General features: G+C 48.5%; 1 protein-coding gene across 3 annotated transcripts; it reads left to right on the top strand.

Moving 5' to 3' along the window:
* The first annotated feature begins 7,149 nt into the window (after positions 1 to 7,149).
* Positions 7,150 to 16,759, top strand: LOC126544017 (uncharacterized). Of its 3 annotated transcripts, none has more exons than XM_050191193.3 (3): positions 7,150 to 7,794; positions 8,727 to 8,777; positions 8,836 to 16,759. In XM_050191193.3, exon 3 carries the CDS (start codon positions 8,959 to 8,961, stop codon positions 15,358 to 15,360), a length of 6,402 nt encoding a protein of 2,133 aa, XP_050047150.2. In that variant the 5' UTR covers positions 7,150 to 7,794; positions 8,727 to 8,777; positions 8,836 to 8,958; the 3' UTR covers positions 15,361 to 16,759. The 3 variants fall into 3 exon arrangements, with proteins under 3 accessions (XP_050047150.2, XP_050047151.2, XP_054917949.2); XM_050191194.3 differs by lacking the exon at positions 7,150 to 7,794 and adding an exon at positions 8,214 to 8,552; XM_055061974.2 differs by lacking the exon at positions 7,150 to 7,794 and having other exon boundaries at positions 8,564 to 8,777.
* The last annotated feature ends 211 nt before the right edge of the window (positions 16,760 to 16,970 follow it).

Raw genomic sequence — 16,970 nt, 5'->3', positions numbered from 1 at the left:
GAAGCAGTGTTTTGTGGAATCTGTTATGTATCCAGCGGTCATAGTCGGTTGTGACACTGTAGCGGAGGCCGGATCACAGTAAGAGACGCGAGCGTTCCGATTGTAAGCCTGGACATGTCTCTACCTCCGTCACTGGGACTGAGCAGTGTGGACAGGTAGCACCCAGTGGTAAATGCAGTCAGTTCCACGTTGAGATCACAGCCGGTGTAAGGGCCACCCCGGCCCGAAGCCTCCTAAGCATAATTTCCTCCGCCCTGGTAAGGTGAAGGGAGCAGACACACGGGAGCGCGCGTGTCCTGCCAGAGAGAATTTTTTACGGGGCTAGGAGTGAGTTAAGGGGTTGAACTGTTTATCTGTCTCTCGCGCTCATAGAACTATACACACTGTACCAAGAGTAGATAGCAATTTCAAACGCCATATCTAAACATATTGCGAAGAAGCCTTGCTTTAGTTACTCATGCAACACAAGTATCGAATACCCACAAATTTCCTTTTTCCATCCCGAAAGTGCGGACACTGCTAACGACATTCACCGGACGTTCAAAGGCAACCGCAAAGTACTTCGCCACACAGCACGAAATTTAGGTGAGCAATGTGGTGGTTGTACGAGGAATTGCAGTTTCCGATTCGAGGACGGATACATCGACTGCTAAGAAATTTCGTTTTCTCGCTCTCTCTCTCTCTGTATCTCTTATCCCGTGCATCGGACGTTTTCCGGTTGAAGGTACATGGCAGTGATGAAGCTATTAGATTTGACGTCTAGGCAATCTTTCCGTGGCGACTCGCTAAACAGGAACGTGCATAAGATGTGCCATATCGTGATGCGTTACCAGTGAAAGGAAAAGGCACGTCGTCGGTTGATCTTGCGCGAAAGGTTACGTCTCCAGCGCAGCAAAAAGGTGAATTTCCAGACAATAACCGATGGGGCGTGCAAGAATTGATAAAACGCGGATTGATGAGTCAGTCGTTTGGTGACGCACGACCGCCGAAGCATAGGACATTATGGGTTTTTAAGTGCCAAAACCACGATCTGATTATGAGGCACGCCGTAGTGGGGGCTCTGGAAATTTGGACCATGTGGGTTTCTTTAACGTGCACTTCAGTCTAAGTGCCCACGGGTGTTTTCGCATTTCGCCCCCATCGAAATGCGGCCGGGATTCGATCCCGCGACCTAGTGCATAGCAGCCCAACACCATAGCCACTACGCAACCACGGCAGGTGGAAGCCCACATTCGCTTCGAAATTTTAAATGTACCAGCTTTGGCCCCTGTTATGGAATATAACATCAACATCCAATGTGGCGCCATCGCGCGCATTGTACAATTGAATAAATCCCGCGCTGCCCGAGTGCGCTGCAAATATGAAATGTGATGCTCAGGAGATTGCTTACGGTTAATATGAACCCCTTTCGAGTTCTACCATCGATACGTATGAGTTGGGAATGCAGAAGCAACGAGAAGAAAGGAAGGAAGGCGCGCCGTTAGCTGCTTGTGTGCGTCTCGACTCGGACGACAAGCTAGGTGCACACAGTTGCATTACGTCGCACATTCACGTAATGCCCATGCGACTCCTCGCTGGAGCGACGGGCATCCTGTCACGCCAGCTTAGCCACTGGATGCGCACCGATATACCCGGACCCCGTCCTCCAAGAGAATACGGCTCCAGCGCACATCGGAGCGATGCGCGATCGACGTCGGCAGCGCCAGCCACTCAACCCCCATGACCGCCACGCAATGCCTGTTTCGACTTGTTACTGCTGGTGGGCCGCGGGTCCATTTTTGTCTCGTGCAATCTCCCCGCCGTAAGTTATCGCAGTCGGCGATAACCCTGCCTGCATTGGGCGCCCGAAAGCGGGGGGGCAAGATCGTCCCTGGTGTTCGCGCTGTCAGCGCCAAGCAAAGGGCGCCTCCGCTTTCCTTGTCTCGGCGGTCCCCTCGCTGCGCGGCCACACACTCGCCAATCGATTGTGGCCGAAGAAGGAGTCATCACCGTCTCAGGCGGGGATTCCTGCCAGGACCGGTCGTTATGGCAACGTGACGTCACAAGCGCGTCTCGCAGCACTCTTGTGTCCTCCGGGGCCAGCATGGCGCCTGCTGTGAATCAAGGGCCTCTGCTCCCCCACCCAACCCGCGCCTTTGGGCGACACCGAATCCCAACCGCCGCCGCCCCATGTGCCTTGTTGAACGCAAACTGGTTTCCTGCCTGGGCTGCGGCCACTGCTACTAGACCCGGAGCCACTTCCCGCCACACCGCGCGAGACGGCACTCTTAAAGGAAATGAATAAATACCACACCCGGGGGAAATCGCGTTCGCTGAAAGGTCGTAGCGTCTCGTACGTATCTCCAAGTTCCAACGCGGCTATTTGTTGGCCCAATGAGCAACACCTAGCTTTCCGTACTTCGAATACACCAACGAAGCAGCTAAGCGTCACGTAATGGCAGAATAGTTCGAAACACACCGTGTCCAGCAAATTCAGGAATGCTATCGGCTGCAACCTTCACGCATAGCAATAACCTAAATGACTCTGTCATAGGCGCGTACTGACGTAAAATCTGCCGGCTACTAGCGAAAAAGAATAACAAGAAACGACGGTAACCGGATGACCCTCCATCAAACTTCATCGCGGTGACGTATTTTCCCGCTGCACGTCTGTGTTTGGGGCATCATTTCGTTATGCGTTATTTTCACTGCAACTCTAGCATTACGCCGCAGAGACTTTTGCAATGCTGAAGCTAGCATACGCGGCAAGGCGAAGATAAGGTGACTATATCCCGCAAGGCATTGTCACTGTATCATGCAATGACATGATAAAATATTTGAAACTAAATAACACAGATTATTCTTTCCAGGCACGTACTATACATAATACAGTGGCCAGCTTCTTACCTAGTCCCAAAGTCCAGAGATCGATTGCTACGCTGGTAATGAAAACAAAAAGCCAGTTTTAGCCTTTCAGAACACCCGCTCTTGCGCAAGCGAATATCCTGACCTGGCAATGTACACACTTTCCAACCATGGAAAGTCTTCCGCCAGTGAATGTCTTATACGTATGACCAAAAAAAAAAAATAACGCTAAGTTAATCGGCTAAATTTCGGTAATCACCACTAATGAGTAACCACACGGTCATGAAAGAATAACGAGGCATCTGCCGAGGGCCAACCACGTGCACCTTTAAAGTTAACTAACTCTGTGTGTGCAATCGCTGGCCACTGGCCGAGGAGTGCGAAGTGCCCTCGCAAACACGGGTGCGGGGAGGGGGACACTGATTTCATCATTCTGCCCTCGCGGCCTTTTCAAGACTCGTCGAGGTCGCCGCGGGCACTCGGCGGCTACGGCGCTTGGGTGCTGTAAAAAACCTCACGTCCTGCACCCTGTGGTGTAGCCAGGATTTTATATCCGAAGAAGGGTACCTTATGCATTCTTGCATACAGCACAAGCAGAAGGAAAGGGTGTGCCTGTTCCCCTCCCCCCCCCTTTTTTTTTTTTGCCTACACTCTAAAACAGTTGCACCCTTTGGGGTGTATATTTGTCCCACAACGATAATCGTCATCTGTCTTGCCCGCGTTTCCTTTCTTTAACGCTGCGAGCCCGGTACTTCCCAGTCACGAACGGCATGCGCGTTATCAGTGTGACGCAGCATTCTCGACAGGAAAGTAGCGAACGCCTAGTTTTCAAGAAAGGAAACGCAAGCAAGGCAGATGACGATTATCGTTGTGGGACAAATATACACCCCAAAGGGTGCAAACTGTTTTTAGAGTGTACGCCACTGCAGTGGTGGACAAAAATAGCGTGTTTAAAAAGAAAGAAAAACCCTGATTAGAGTCTGACAGCTTCATATTTGCGGCTATCACTACTGAAATCGCGTGAATTCAGTACCACAACATCGCCAACACGCGAGCGACTCGCAAAGCTCGGAGCCATGCCATGCAGTGGCCAAGAGAAGAGCAAAGAGCCTCCGCGATTTCAAGATGGCGCCCATGGCGGCGGCTCCCTCCCCGAAGCCAGGTGGGAGGCAGCAGCGCGCGTGCGGCAGATCATCTGGCTCAAGGACGCCGTCTGCTTCCTCTTTCGAGCGCCGAGCAGACGGCACGGAAGCTGCCCGCCGGCGCAGCAGCTCCAGTTGCCCCTCGTCTGGCCCTGCCACATCGCGCGATGGCGGCGCCAGCCCACCGCTATCGACCGGCTGGAATGCTGCGAGTGTACTGCGAGCGGGTCATGACACGGCGCAGAGCTAGCTTGCTCACGCTGACAAGGCGGTACCGGTCGCCAACGCTATGCTCATGAACAATAGTAGCAATAGGCTTTCCGCAGCACCCAACACACCCAGGCATTTTGGTTTCCATAACCGAACAAAGCTGCAATCCACACGTACAACGCCCAGCGGAGACGAGGAGGGGGGAGGGGGGAGATAGGCGAGAGGGGGGGTACAACCTCTACAGACATAGTTTACTACTATATGCCTACAGTTACAGATAACAAGCACTAGTGTGTATTCTAGCCCACTCACTCCCAATAGTCGCATGACTTGCGACGTGCAGCTGCAACTTATTGTACTTCTTGGTCGCGGGAGCCTACCCAAGGCAAGCTGTCGCCTTATGAATACGGTGTTTTGTGCTGCAATGTCTTGATATGTGGCCTTTGATGGAGTTTTGACGGCAGACCACCGATATTGATGTTATGGGTAACACATAACGTCATTTGGCGCACATGACTGCAAGCCGCATTTTCTATGATGGGGCCTATCGAACACTACTTCAGTCTGTGCACAGCAACAACAAGCTTGCACAGCTTGTTGGCATTTTCAAATGCAAGCGAAAAGTTTCTACCAATAAAGAATGCGCGCGATAGAGTGACAAGAAAATACGAACAACGCTACGCGTGCCAGGCCGTGAGAATCGGCAATATGCTCTCCACGTACAGCACAATCGGAGCCTTTCGCCCGAGGTGCACCGAACAGAGGCGAATGAGGCACTAAACGCCGCCACGTTAAGGCCGCATGCTGTTTCCATACGCCCAAGCATGTACATTCTGATTCTAAGGCAGCCGTACTAGCTGCACACACCAGAGTCTCCAGGGGCTGCAGCATCCGATTATACGTTCTCTATCTGCGACGATAAAAATAAGTGGACAAGTGCGCGTCACTGCAGCGAAATGGACACAGCTGTGCGGCATTTGCGGACGCCCACGGGAGCACGGCGGGCTCTCTGCACGGCTGCGAATGCGCCCATTGTGACCCCTGGCTTATGTTGCTCTTTACCTACAACAGTGCGACAGTGATGGCTCTTCCGCATCGTTGTCAAAGCAGAAAACAAACAGCACTCAGTGGTCCATGCACAAAAAGGGCGGCTGCCTCAGACGCCGCATGCCGCTGCCATCACCATGACGAGCCATTCGCTGCCTCAGACATTTCATAAAAGCGGAGGAAACACCGCGCGCCTGATAAGATAGGCGCCCCTGCCATCAGTACCCATTTCATCCATCAGACCTGGCCGCTATCGAACGTGCCGGTGGCCAAGCAGGAGAGCGACGGCGAATACCGGGAGAGGCGCAGGTGACCCCTTCCGCATCCACTGTGTAACTTTTCTTTCACCCGCTCCATAACCGTTCCCGAAACTCAAAGCCCCTCTGTAGTTTTCCGCCCGCCCGGAGATGCGCTGACCGAGGAGCTTTTAAACCGCGCCCACCACGGTCATCATCTGCGACCAGCATAAGAACATGTAGCAGAAAGCGCAAACGTTCAACAAATACCGTGTTGATGTGCAGGTAACGTCAAAGATATTAATTGAAAAAAGGGGTCGACAGGGTTTTGTCAAGCAGTCGTGAAACTACGAAGTAAATGCTGCAGCAGCGCACAGACTCTTCAGAAGGTAGATACATCGGCGAACAAACAACGACGACCAAGTTTCTTGGCGTCCCCCCCCCCCCCCCCCTACAGGGGCAGGAGAAGCGAGAGCCGGAGAGCTGAAAATAAACGGCTGCTAAGCACTGGGTATGCCGCTATGCATGCGTTTGACGGAGGAGAACTTCCTAGGGTTTCTAGGAGGGACACAACGGGCAAGTATTGACCGATGAGCGAAGGATGCCACTTTAACGCTTCATGAGCGCGACGCTAAACGTTCGCACTGCGGAATTATCCCTTCCAGATCCTGGCATTCTGTAGGGGCGGGAAAAAAATAGAGAACGCTCTGGCGACTAGTGTGCTGCTCCAGATGGTCTCTGTTAATCCGGAGCCCGTTATCACTGACAGATCTAGAATTAGTCAGCCGTTGCTACAAAGTGGTAAAAGCCTAAATGCTACAGTATAACCTGCAAAGTTTCTGTCGCAAAGGTGCAAAGTAGTAGTCAATTGTGATGATTGAGAAAGTAGCGCCACAGCAAAGACACACACTGCAGAAAACAAAAGTTTACGCATATCGCCTTCTTGTAATCCACCAGCCTTCATGTGCTACGCAGGAACTTCTCAATATACGTGCGGGACCATGGCAACGTAATGGCAGTAGTTAAAGCAAGTGACGTTAAATATTCTGTTCTGTGGTTCCCTTCGCATTATGTGTAATCAAAATGTACCAGCTGCAACTACCGTAATTAGTTAATTGAACTGTAGTCGCATATTGAACTTTGTTCGTTCAACTGTATGATGCATGAACTGTAACCAGTTTAATTGCAAATTACAGAGTCAACATTTCTTAAGCTCCCAAATATGACGTGTGCGCTGACAAGATGTAGGTCACGATATCAACAATGACGTAGTACGTATCACTGCCACAACAGAAAACACAATCCTTTCGGCGGAAAGGCTGCGACAGTGCATCATATTTTGTCTCTGCACGCAATCACAACGAAAAAAAAAAGGAAGTAAAATTAAATAGCTTACAAATTCCGTCGTGGAAGATTTTAAACAAATATTATTGATAATACAGACACCTTGACATTAAATGATCGCAGTATTACGCCATTGAGATCGCAAACTATGCACAGAATAAAGGAATCAATAGTATCACCCCTTATCATCTACAATAAGCTTGCCACAAGTGACCATTTACAATGATTTCGTGTATGCAAGTAACCAAGCAGCAAAAGTAACTCTGGCTGGCCAGATTACAGGCAGCACACAGGCGTATAGCAGCGCAAATTTGCATGTTTACAAACATGCAAACATTATTAACATCTGCATAACCGCCTCCGCCTTCTTTAGAAGTCCTTCATGCAGCAACCGTACAGTCGGTGGCACGGACTACGTCAATGATACCGACTGTCTTGACGGTCCTCTGAGCCATCAGCAGTGCGCGACTACGCCACCCAGGGTCAGCGCTGATATATACAGGCCAGCTGATATTGACCACTGATGAAAACACAGGAGAACGCGCGTCAGAACAAGCGACATTAGAGCGAGGACAGTGAGACGAGAGGAGAGCCCCACATGGCCCACGTCTGGCAGAGCCACACGCGGAGCAGCAGTAGGGCTGACCAGGAGAAGCATCACGTGATCCTGCCAGAGCTGCAGACGGACTAGCAGATCGGCAGCGCACGGAGCGGAGTGCGGCCGGGCCTTCACCGTATCCTTCAACGGACCGCGGCTAGCGAAACCTACGCCTGTGTTACAGTTTCGCCTGCTCCGCATCAAGAATATACGCCTTGCGACTGGCTAAAAGAACAACACAAGATCGCTTTGGCCGTCCGAGAGGTGCCGAGGGCTCTTGCAGTGTTGGCAAAGGCCAACATGGCGCCCCAGCCTTGTCTGCCCCGCTACAAAGAGACTCGCTGCTGCTCTCATCGACGTCGCAGCCGTGCAGGTAAGCAGTCTTCGTAATTACTAGCGCACAGCTCAGAACGACAAATCAAAGCTATTGCATAGCGAATGTCTGTCCGCATCGGCGCGTAGCCGTGGTACCCACCGGTTCCGCGTACCAGAGGACGTCTGATCGCGTCCGATCTTCGCGTTGGAAGAGGAACCATGTTGGGAGGGCCGCCGAGTGACACCGACATGCAGTTTGGCCGCATCTGACGCTGTACACCTGTTGATGTTACTTGTGTATCCGTAGTCGAAGCATTACTCGTTGTTATCGGAAGCGAGAACTTGTGTGCGCGGACACTTTGGAGCTGGAAATCCGCCTTCGTGCATCTGCAAGAGCAGCCTAACGCCGTGGTGGGCAACACTGTGCACGCATTTTGTTTTGCTTTGTTTTGCGTTTTTTCCTGTCGCTCCCGGCGATGGCGATCCGCCGGGTAGCTTTTCGCTGTAGCAGGCGCTTGCATAGACAGCGCTGGACACGAGAAGCGTGTTTGCTTCTCCTCAATAATAAGCCTTCGATGCGGGAAACGTGTGCGGAAGTGGGACGGAGCAGTTCAACTTTCATTCCGCCAGGGACAGCTCAGTACGGAGTGACCCCACCGCGTGCGCGTTGTCGTCTGTCCGTGTCTGTATGGTCCAAGAGGCGTGCGTCCATGACCACATCGCGGAGATCAATAGGCTCATCCGCTGCCTAGCAGACCGCACGTTACGCCCATTTCCCGCTGAATTGTGCTGCTTACTGAGTGGGTTCATACTGTGGTACGAAAATTTTGCATTTCTTACCTTGTGGCTTGCAATAGGGTAGCGCGAGCTGTGGATAGTGTTCTTTCCTTGCAGTTGTCATGTGACTTTTTTTCAAGTAGTTAAGGTTGTGCTTCACAATTTCTAATGTTCTCTTTCTTTTCCTTTCTTCTTTTTTTTTTTGTCTTTCAGTGCATCTTGAAGGCTAGCTGGACCATGGAGCTTATCTTTAGGTGATCACACGTAAGTCTCTGTGTTATGTGTAATTAGCACGTATCTGACATGCCTAATGTTATTCCAGGAACTATACAAGGACTTGATCTTGGTGGCTGTTGTGTTGTGAAGTGCAAGCGTGGCTACGCCGAGAGTGAAGTTGACCGCATTGTCCTATATTGCTGTGGTTGGAGATAGGACTGCCAACAAAATGAAGCCTGGATTTCTCGCCATGCCTAATTACAGGTGTGAGAGCTGTGCATTTGTTGGCAAGAACAGGAAGCACCTGGCCAATCATGTAGCCTTAAACCATAGCACCCGTGTTTATCGGTGCAGCCTCTGTGCATTTGTTACTCGCTACCAGGCCAACTTTTACAGGCACAGGCGAAGCATTCACAAGCTCAATAGCGCCAATGTCTGCGAGATGTGTGGCCAGTTGTGTGATAACCAAGATGAGCTTGTAGCACATACTTCAAATGAACACCCACAGTTTCTGGATGTGCTTCTCAGAAAGCTAGAAGCTAAGAGAATACGGTATGCCAAGTATGCTGCCAGAGTGAACTTGGGGGATGGAGAAAATGCCCATGCAGCAGTAGAACAAGTACCTGACAACTTTTCCCCAGAAGTGGTTACTGGTGATGTGGATGAAGCCCGCTCAGAAAATGGTGTGTCCGAAGAACAGGGTGAAGGTGTCGGACAGTCAAGGAAAAGGCTACGTGAGAGTTCTCCGCCTGCATCCAGCAAAAAGGGACGTACTGGAAGGCGAACCTACACATGTGCTGAATGTGATTTGGTTACAAAATGGCCACGAGAGTTTCTCAGCCATAGGAGAGATGTCCATGGCGATCGAATAAGCATCCATGACTGCCCTTTTTGTGAGTATGCATCTAAACAGCCGCAGAAACTTCAGAGACATTGCAATATTGTCCATAAGGAAGAGATGACCAGTGAAAGGCGTTTTGTCAAGACAGTGTCACCAGCAGCAGCGCAAGCTCCCTCAACTGAAGCCAGGGTGCACATTCAAGAGAAGCTGTTCAAGTGCAGCAGCTGCAACTTCCATGCCAGGAGCAAAGTTCATGTGGAAGAACATGAAAAGACGGTGCATCTAAAACGGCGGTTCTACCGTTGCCAGCAGTGTGGCTATGTGTGTCATGAGAAAGGTCGTTATACTCGCCATTTGCGTTTTCACAGTTTGCCGAAGATCAAATGCCAGTTCTGCAACTTTCAAACTTGTTACAAATGGAACATGGACAGACACCTCAAGTACCACACTTCAGATGGGGAGTTTCGTTGCAACAAATGTGGCTTTATGACTATGTCTCGTAAAAGCCTCACTGCCCATTGCTTGCATCATCATAATGAACTTTTGAAAGATACTTCAGCTAGTGAAGGAGAAAATACTGAACATGAAAATATAGATGATGATGATGACAGACTCATGATTGATGAAGATGCTGGAGAAGAGTCTGCTTTGCCACCGCCACTCAGAATGACTCTGAAGCGATCTGGTGAGACTGCTGTTGTGGAGACAAGTGATGGGGCAATGCGGAAGTGTCGATACTGTCCTCAGCAAGTCTTGTGGCCGTCTGAGCTTAAAAGACACGAGGCAACTCATTTTAAAATGAATAAGAAACATGGTTGTCCTCTTTGTCACATTCGCTTTGACCAACTTGACCACCTTGAGCAGCATGTAATGCTTGACCACCAGGAAGAGCCATCTGAAAAGAACAGCACTGACACCAATTCTGGCACAACAAGTGCACCCATCATCATAGAATTGGGAAAGACTGATGATTCATCAGCTCGAGCTAGCTATTCAGGTTCTACTCAAGCCCTTGACATTTCTATAAAGAGCAAGCAGCCTATGCACACCTGCCAACGTTGTGGCTATACCACGCGATGGATTTCAGAACTGAGAAAGCATGAGTTGGTCCACGGAAACTTAAAACCCTTCAAGTGCACCTACTGTTCTTATACAAGTCGTTGGAAAGGTGACATGACGCGCCATGTTTTCCGTATGCACAAGGAGAATACTGGAGCAGCTGACGGTAGCCCTAGTGGAGATGTAGAACAAGCGAAGTCCAGCCATGTATTGCGATTTTTGCTGTCTCAGCCTAAAAATGCTGACCATGATTATGACTCAAAGGGTGCAGAAGCATCTGGCAGCAAGGACAGTGGAGCTATGACTGGGAAGTTTGTTGGAAAACCTCTCGAAGGTCAGTGTTCATACCAGGCTGCTTCAGGAGTGCCCAGGATTGTCCAGAAGTATAAGTGTCCCCAGTGTTCATTTCTGACTCGCACAGCCTCACGATTTCATGTGCATATGATACAGCACCTCAACAAGAGGCCATTCATGTGCTCAGCTTGCAACTATCGCTCTAATTGGCAATGGGATGTCAACAAGCACATCAAATCAAAGTCTGCAAATGACTTCAAGCACAAGAAGGCTGAACTGGTGGTCATGGATGAAACTGGATTTAAGAATTACGCAAAGTACAAGGTTCATCTTGTGGATGTAGAAGAATCATCAAAGGGTGATAAAGTTCTTCAGACGCCATCTCCCAAGCCTCGTTCAGAGGAAGTGCAACTGATCCGCCCTGATGAAACGGAAAACATTGTAGTAACACCTGACATACTGTATGGTGACCAAGATTACCAGGATGACTTGGTTAGCCCTCTACCTGAAACTAGTGGACACCAACAGCTTTTGTGTTGTGGCCACTGCAGCTTTAGTCACACTGATCGCAAAGTGGTTATTGCCCATTTAGGCACCCATACATCAGTAAAACCTTATCGTTGTCGCCTTTGTAGCTTCGTTTCAAAGTGGTACCACATTGTTCTGATGCATGTGAGGCATCGGCATAACACAGGCCCAAAAGACATCGAAAGCAAGGTTTCTTTTGTAGAGGAAGGCATCACATTTCGTTTAAAAGAAGAAGACGAGCCTGCTGCACCACCTGCACCGCAGAGTTCAGAACAAAAGAATATAAAGTGCACCATGTGCCCTTACCGATGCTCTAAGTTGTGCCACATGGAGTTCCACATGAAGCAGCATGTGCCGAGAGAAGGGGCCGTTTTCAAATGCAAGCACTGCCCATACTATGCCAATGTGAAGAAGACTTTGTCACGTCACATGAAACTACATACTGCAGAGCAGAAGCCAACCACAGAAGCTTTTCCTCGTTCACCTGTGAAGGCGGATATGAAGAAACATGCGTGCGAGCATTGCCCATACACGTCCGATAACAAAACTCAGTACCTGTACCACAAGCAGTTTCATCGGCCCAATAAGAATGCTCCCCACAAATGCACTCATTGCAATTACTGGTCAACCCACAGCCACCTTATGGCCCAGCACCAAAAGATACACAAATCTGCAGATGGAACGATATTGGATGGAGCATCATACAGTGGTGGCATCCAAGCAATGACAACAATGGTGAATGGCACTGCACGCCGAATGTTCAAGTGTCGCTTCTGTCCTCTGACTAACAAACGTAGGGCTAATGTGAAGATTCATGAACGTATGCACACTGCGTCGAAAGGAGCGAAATTTCAGTGTGTTCTTTGCAGCTACCGATGCAACAACACTGGAGTTCTTGCCAGCCATATGAAGCTACACAAAGCGGACAACCCATCCTTGGACTTGAACAGAATGAAGACATTCTGTGAAAACCTTAATGCACTGCCTCCCAGGCCAGCTGTTGCCAAAAAGTCTGCTCCAGAGGCAGCAGCTACAGCAGTGCAAAGGTCAGAGCTCACGGCATTTAAGGACAGGTTGAAGATGCCACCACGCAAAAAGATATTTAGCTACTTTTGTGACAAGTGTCCTGCCATGTTCAAGAGCCACACTGACTTGGACACACACAAGACTTACCATAACTCTGCTCATCTCTATCCATGCCACTTATGTGATTACAGAGCAAGACACAAGCCTCATCTGCACAAGCACCTTCTTGTCCACACACCAGAATACGCTGAACGCCAGAATGGCTTTACATTGGCTGAGATTCGTAACCAAGATCGCAGTCAGCATATCCAGCCTGAGGCCTCAGCTGCTCCGGCTCCAGTTGCTGCTGACCAAATGTTACTTCTGGAGAAGGCTGAGACACGTGCCTTTGTGGATGCTGGCTCTCAAGGCTTAGGAGTCCAACTGCACCGATGCACTCGCTGCCCTGCAGCCTTTCAGAAGGCTACTACACTTGAGTACCACATTAGTCTGCATGGTAGCCCAGGTGTGTATGCCTGCCACTTCTGCAACTATGCTGCCAACAGTGCAGCTAATGTGAGCGCACACACGCACCTTCACTACAGAGGTGCACTGAAGCAGAAACAGCCTCCCAAAATGTTCCGATGTGACAAGTGCCCTGCATCATTTTCAAAGTACAATCGCTTTGAAAGTCACCTTACCCTCCACGGACGCAATGAACGATTTCGTTGTTCACACTGTGACTATTCAGTCAAGTTTGCAGCAAACCTTGTTAAGCATCGCAAGCTTCATGAAGTTCTTGTGCCCGAGTCCGAGAATACAAGAGCAAAGTCTCCCACACCACCTGTGGTTACAAGCACACCTCAGCCATCAGAAAAAGGGGTGGAGCCCAGTCCTGCTGCTGCATCTCCATCAGACAGTGCAGCAGCTGCTCCTGCACCAGTAGCTGTTGAGGAGAAACGTGTTTACATCTGCAGCCGATGCCCGTATGCATTCCACCGACATGAGACTGTTGTGAATCACCTTCAGCGCCATGGCACTTCAGAGGGATTGTGCTGTACCTTCTGTGATTACCGTTCCGTGCATATGTCGACTCTACGAGACCATGCAAGGTGTCATTTTCAGCCAATGCGCCACTACAAGCCGCAGGCATACATGAAATGTGATTCGTTGGAGATTTGGAGTACGGCCAGTGATGGCACCAGGACATTGCTGTTTCGAGATGATGGAGATGATAATTATTGCCCGAAACTTGATGACTGTGATGATGCTGGTGAAGATGATGCAACACCATCGAGCCCCACTTCGTCAACACCAACATCCTCTACCTCAAGTTCGTCTTCAACAGTGTCCAGCTCTCCTGAACTACGCTTGAATAATAAAGACCTTGAGCCTCCGCTCATGGTACCTGTCAAGCAAGAGCTAGATGATGTAGTTTTGGCAAGCAAGGAAACGCTTGAGGACTTAGTGAGCAGTGTTGTTGTGCTCAATGATTCAAAAGAAGAAATGCCTCCAGGTTGTAAGACGCAAGTAGTCAACATTGTTGTCTTGGATGGCACAAAACAACTGAATGAAATGGAAGAAGCTGAAGTTGCACATACAGAACACAAGAGTGAAAGCGAAACTGAATGCAAAGAAGATGGAGAAAGTGCGCAAGATCTCTTTAACCGTATTTGCAATCCTGATGCCATGGAGTATGAAGACGTGGAAGATGAGAAGGATGTGTACTGTGAAGCAATGGATGAGGATCCAGATGTTGCTGATGAGGTGGAATGTGAAACTATTGAGGAGGATTGTGCTGACCGTGGAGCGCTTGTTGCAGAGACAGACCCATTGCTGAAGGCTTCTGTTAAGCATTGCGAGCACAATGAATTTTTGGATATAAGTGAAGCAGATGAAAGTGAAGTGGCTGCAGAATGTAAGGACACATTACTGCATAGTATAGAGCAGAACAGTCACCTTGCAACAGATGTCCTAGATGATTCAGAAACCTCAGCTGCTGTTACTGATGAATGCCTGAAACAGGTGTTAAAAATGGGCATAGCCTCTGATAGGAATATTTCCTATGACATAAAGAAACTTGAAACTAGCAGAACTGGTTGTTCCTCTAATATTGGTAGTTTGCAAGACGGTACGGCAGTAGAAGCTGTTAGTGGTCATCCATGCATTAGTCCAGAGGAATCTGCCCTGTCCAATTCACCCATTAATCTAGAGCTGGACGAGTGCGGTTTTGAAGGTGCTAGGTACGATTTGCAGTCAGAGGGGCACAGCCCATGTGAAACGCAAAGTGAATGTGATGATTTCCCAGGACCCAGTGCTGTGCAAGACTCTAAGCAAAGTTATATGCCATTGAGCCACTGTCAAGAGGTCAGCTTAAATGCTCATAAAGATAATTTCTGTGTGGCTGGAGAAGACAGCAGTGCAGAAGATAGGGAACCAGTTCAGTTATTGTCTAATCTGCCAAGCTTGGATGCCACAAATAAAGAACATAGCTGTCAGGAAGTAAGGGAAGGATCGGAAGGCGATGAGATAGAGCTTAGTGTAGGGCATGGTTGCCAGGAAGGACCAGAAGCTGATGAGATTGATAAACTTCGGTTGGATGCTGATGCAGCCGCTTGCCTAGTGCCAGATGACGTAGTGGAAATTGAAATTGGTTCATCACTGCCTACCATTAAAACATATTCTGGTGATGACACTGTGCTTGTACCACAGGATGTATTTGAAATGCAGTCACCTACTGTGCTTCAGCGTAGCATCATAGTTCCGGAGCCTGACCGAGGTGACGGGCTAACTGATGTAGCAGTGCAGGGTGCTACTGTTGACTTGAAACTTTCTCCTGAGCACAGTGACAAAGGTGCTTCAGATATTGACAGTGTTTCAGGCATGCTTGATGTGGCAGTGTGATGTTGCTGTAAAAGTGGTACTACTGAAAACATTTCATGTCGCAGTAATATGCTGTGCGTTTTAAGTGAAAGTCCAGTTATTGTTTCCTCTACTAAGTTACTTTATTTCTTGTTATTGTTTCTATCACTCCCCCCCCCTCCAATGTACAGACCATTTATTGTTTTCGTTGCTGTCTTATGTGCACCAGTCCCCTTTACATTTCTTAGTGTAGTTAATGGGATCACTTCTGGCTGCATAGTGTTGTGGAATCAATGTCAGCTGTGCCGGCATTTGGTCATCGCAGTCACAGATTTTTATTGCCCATTTAATGGAAACACCTAAGGCCTTTATATATATATATATATATACATACATATAAATATATATAAAGAAAACCTACTGCTGCATTTTTTAGCAGTCGTGCTGTCTGTCTTCTTGGCGTATTAATAGTGTGCAATGCTAGTTGCATTCTTGTATTTATCAACCATTATTGTACCCTTTTATACACATTTATATGCTTTGTTGCTTTTACATAATTGTGCACTGCATAGTAATTACTTGGATAACTGTTGTGTTTTGCATGGTTTACTTTGGCTAACCAGTATGTGTTACACGTATCACTTTTAAAGAAGTTGCAGTGTATGGTTATTTATCTCTGTAATTAAGCTCCTCAGATTGTGCTATGCGGTAAAAATGAAGCAGTAGTAGCGAGAGAGTTCACTGTATGACTGTGGTTTCAGTCCCTTGAGCTTGCAAGCTTTTTTTTTCCCTAGTCAAGTTCATATCTGATATGTAGTAACTGGACTATCGCATAAAACTTGTGGTTGTGGGTATGTCAAAGTGCACGTACTGGTGCGCAGTGTACAATAGTATGTGTGGTTTTTACCCAAAGTGTCCAATATTTTCTTGTCCTCTCCCACTTTTTTTTTTGTATTTATCATTACTGTTGTGCTGAACTGTTGGCTGTGGTAGCCGCTCGTCTTTGAGTTGTTACAGGTTCACACATCATTCATGCACTGTGTGTATAGCCATGTCAAGACAGCAAGTTGAAATGTATACATGTGTGTGTTGGCATGTCTTGGGGTGGGGGAAACACATGGACCACTTATTTTTTGCAGCTACAGGTTCCTTACATCGTGTGATCTGCATCAAGCTTGTGTGAAAAAAAAAAATACTGAAAAGAGCAGCATAATTGCTTGCAAAATTATTGTCACAAGCTCAGGTTGATTGTAATATTGAATTGCTGCCGAACCTGTGGATTAAGTGAATATTGAAGGTGTTATGGCCACTTTCGAGGGGCTCAATATTTCATGAAAGCTAGTTCAACCAAATCTTGCGTAAAGACCAAAAAACCTTTAGAGAGAGGACTTTAATTGTGCTTGGCCATCGACAATAAAGACATCCAACTTCTTTCTTTATATTTTTCTGTGCACAAGACTGTTGCTTGGTTTTTCAGTGGCCTGTAGAGGTAACTTGCTGGTGCAACCACTTGACGGCCTCTGGCATTGCCATTGCTCCGACTTGCAGTGGCAAATAGACAGTATGAAAGTGACGTATGTCTGCCATTAGATCCTGCGCTTTTGATAGTGAAAGGCACTGCATAATGACATTTAAGAGAAGGTTGAAATGTT

This window comes from Dermacentor andersoni, chromosome 1, assembly GCF_023375885.2.
Source record: "Dermacentor andersoni chromosome 1, qqDerAnde1_hic_scaffold, whole genome shotgun sequence".
Taxonomy (NCBI): domain Eukaryota; kingdom Metazoa; phylum Arthropoda; class Arachnida; order Ixodida; family Ixodidae; genus Dermacentor; species Dermacentor andersoni.
Note: the sequence above shows the minus strand (reverse complement) of the source record. Positions and strands in the feature narration are given on the sequence as shown.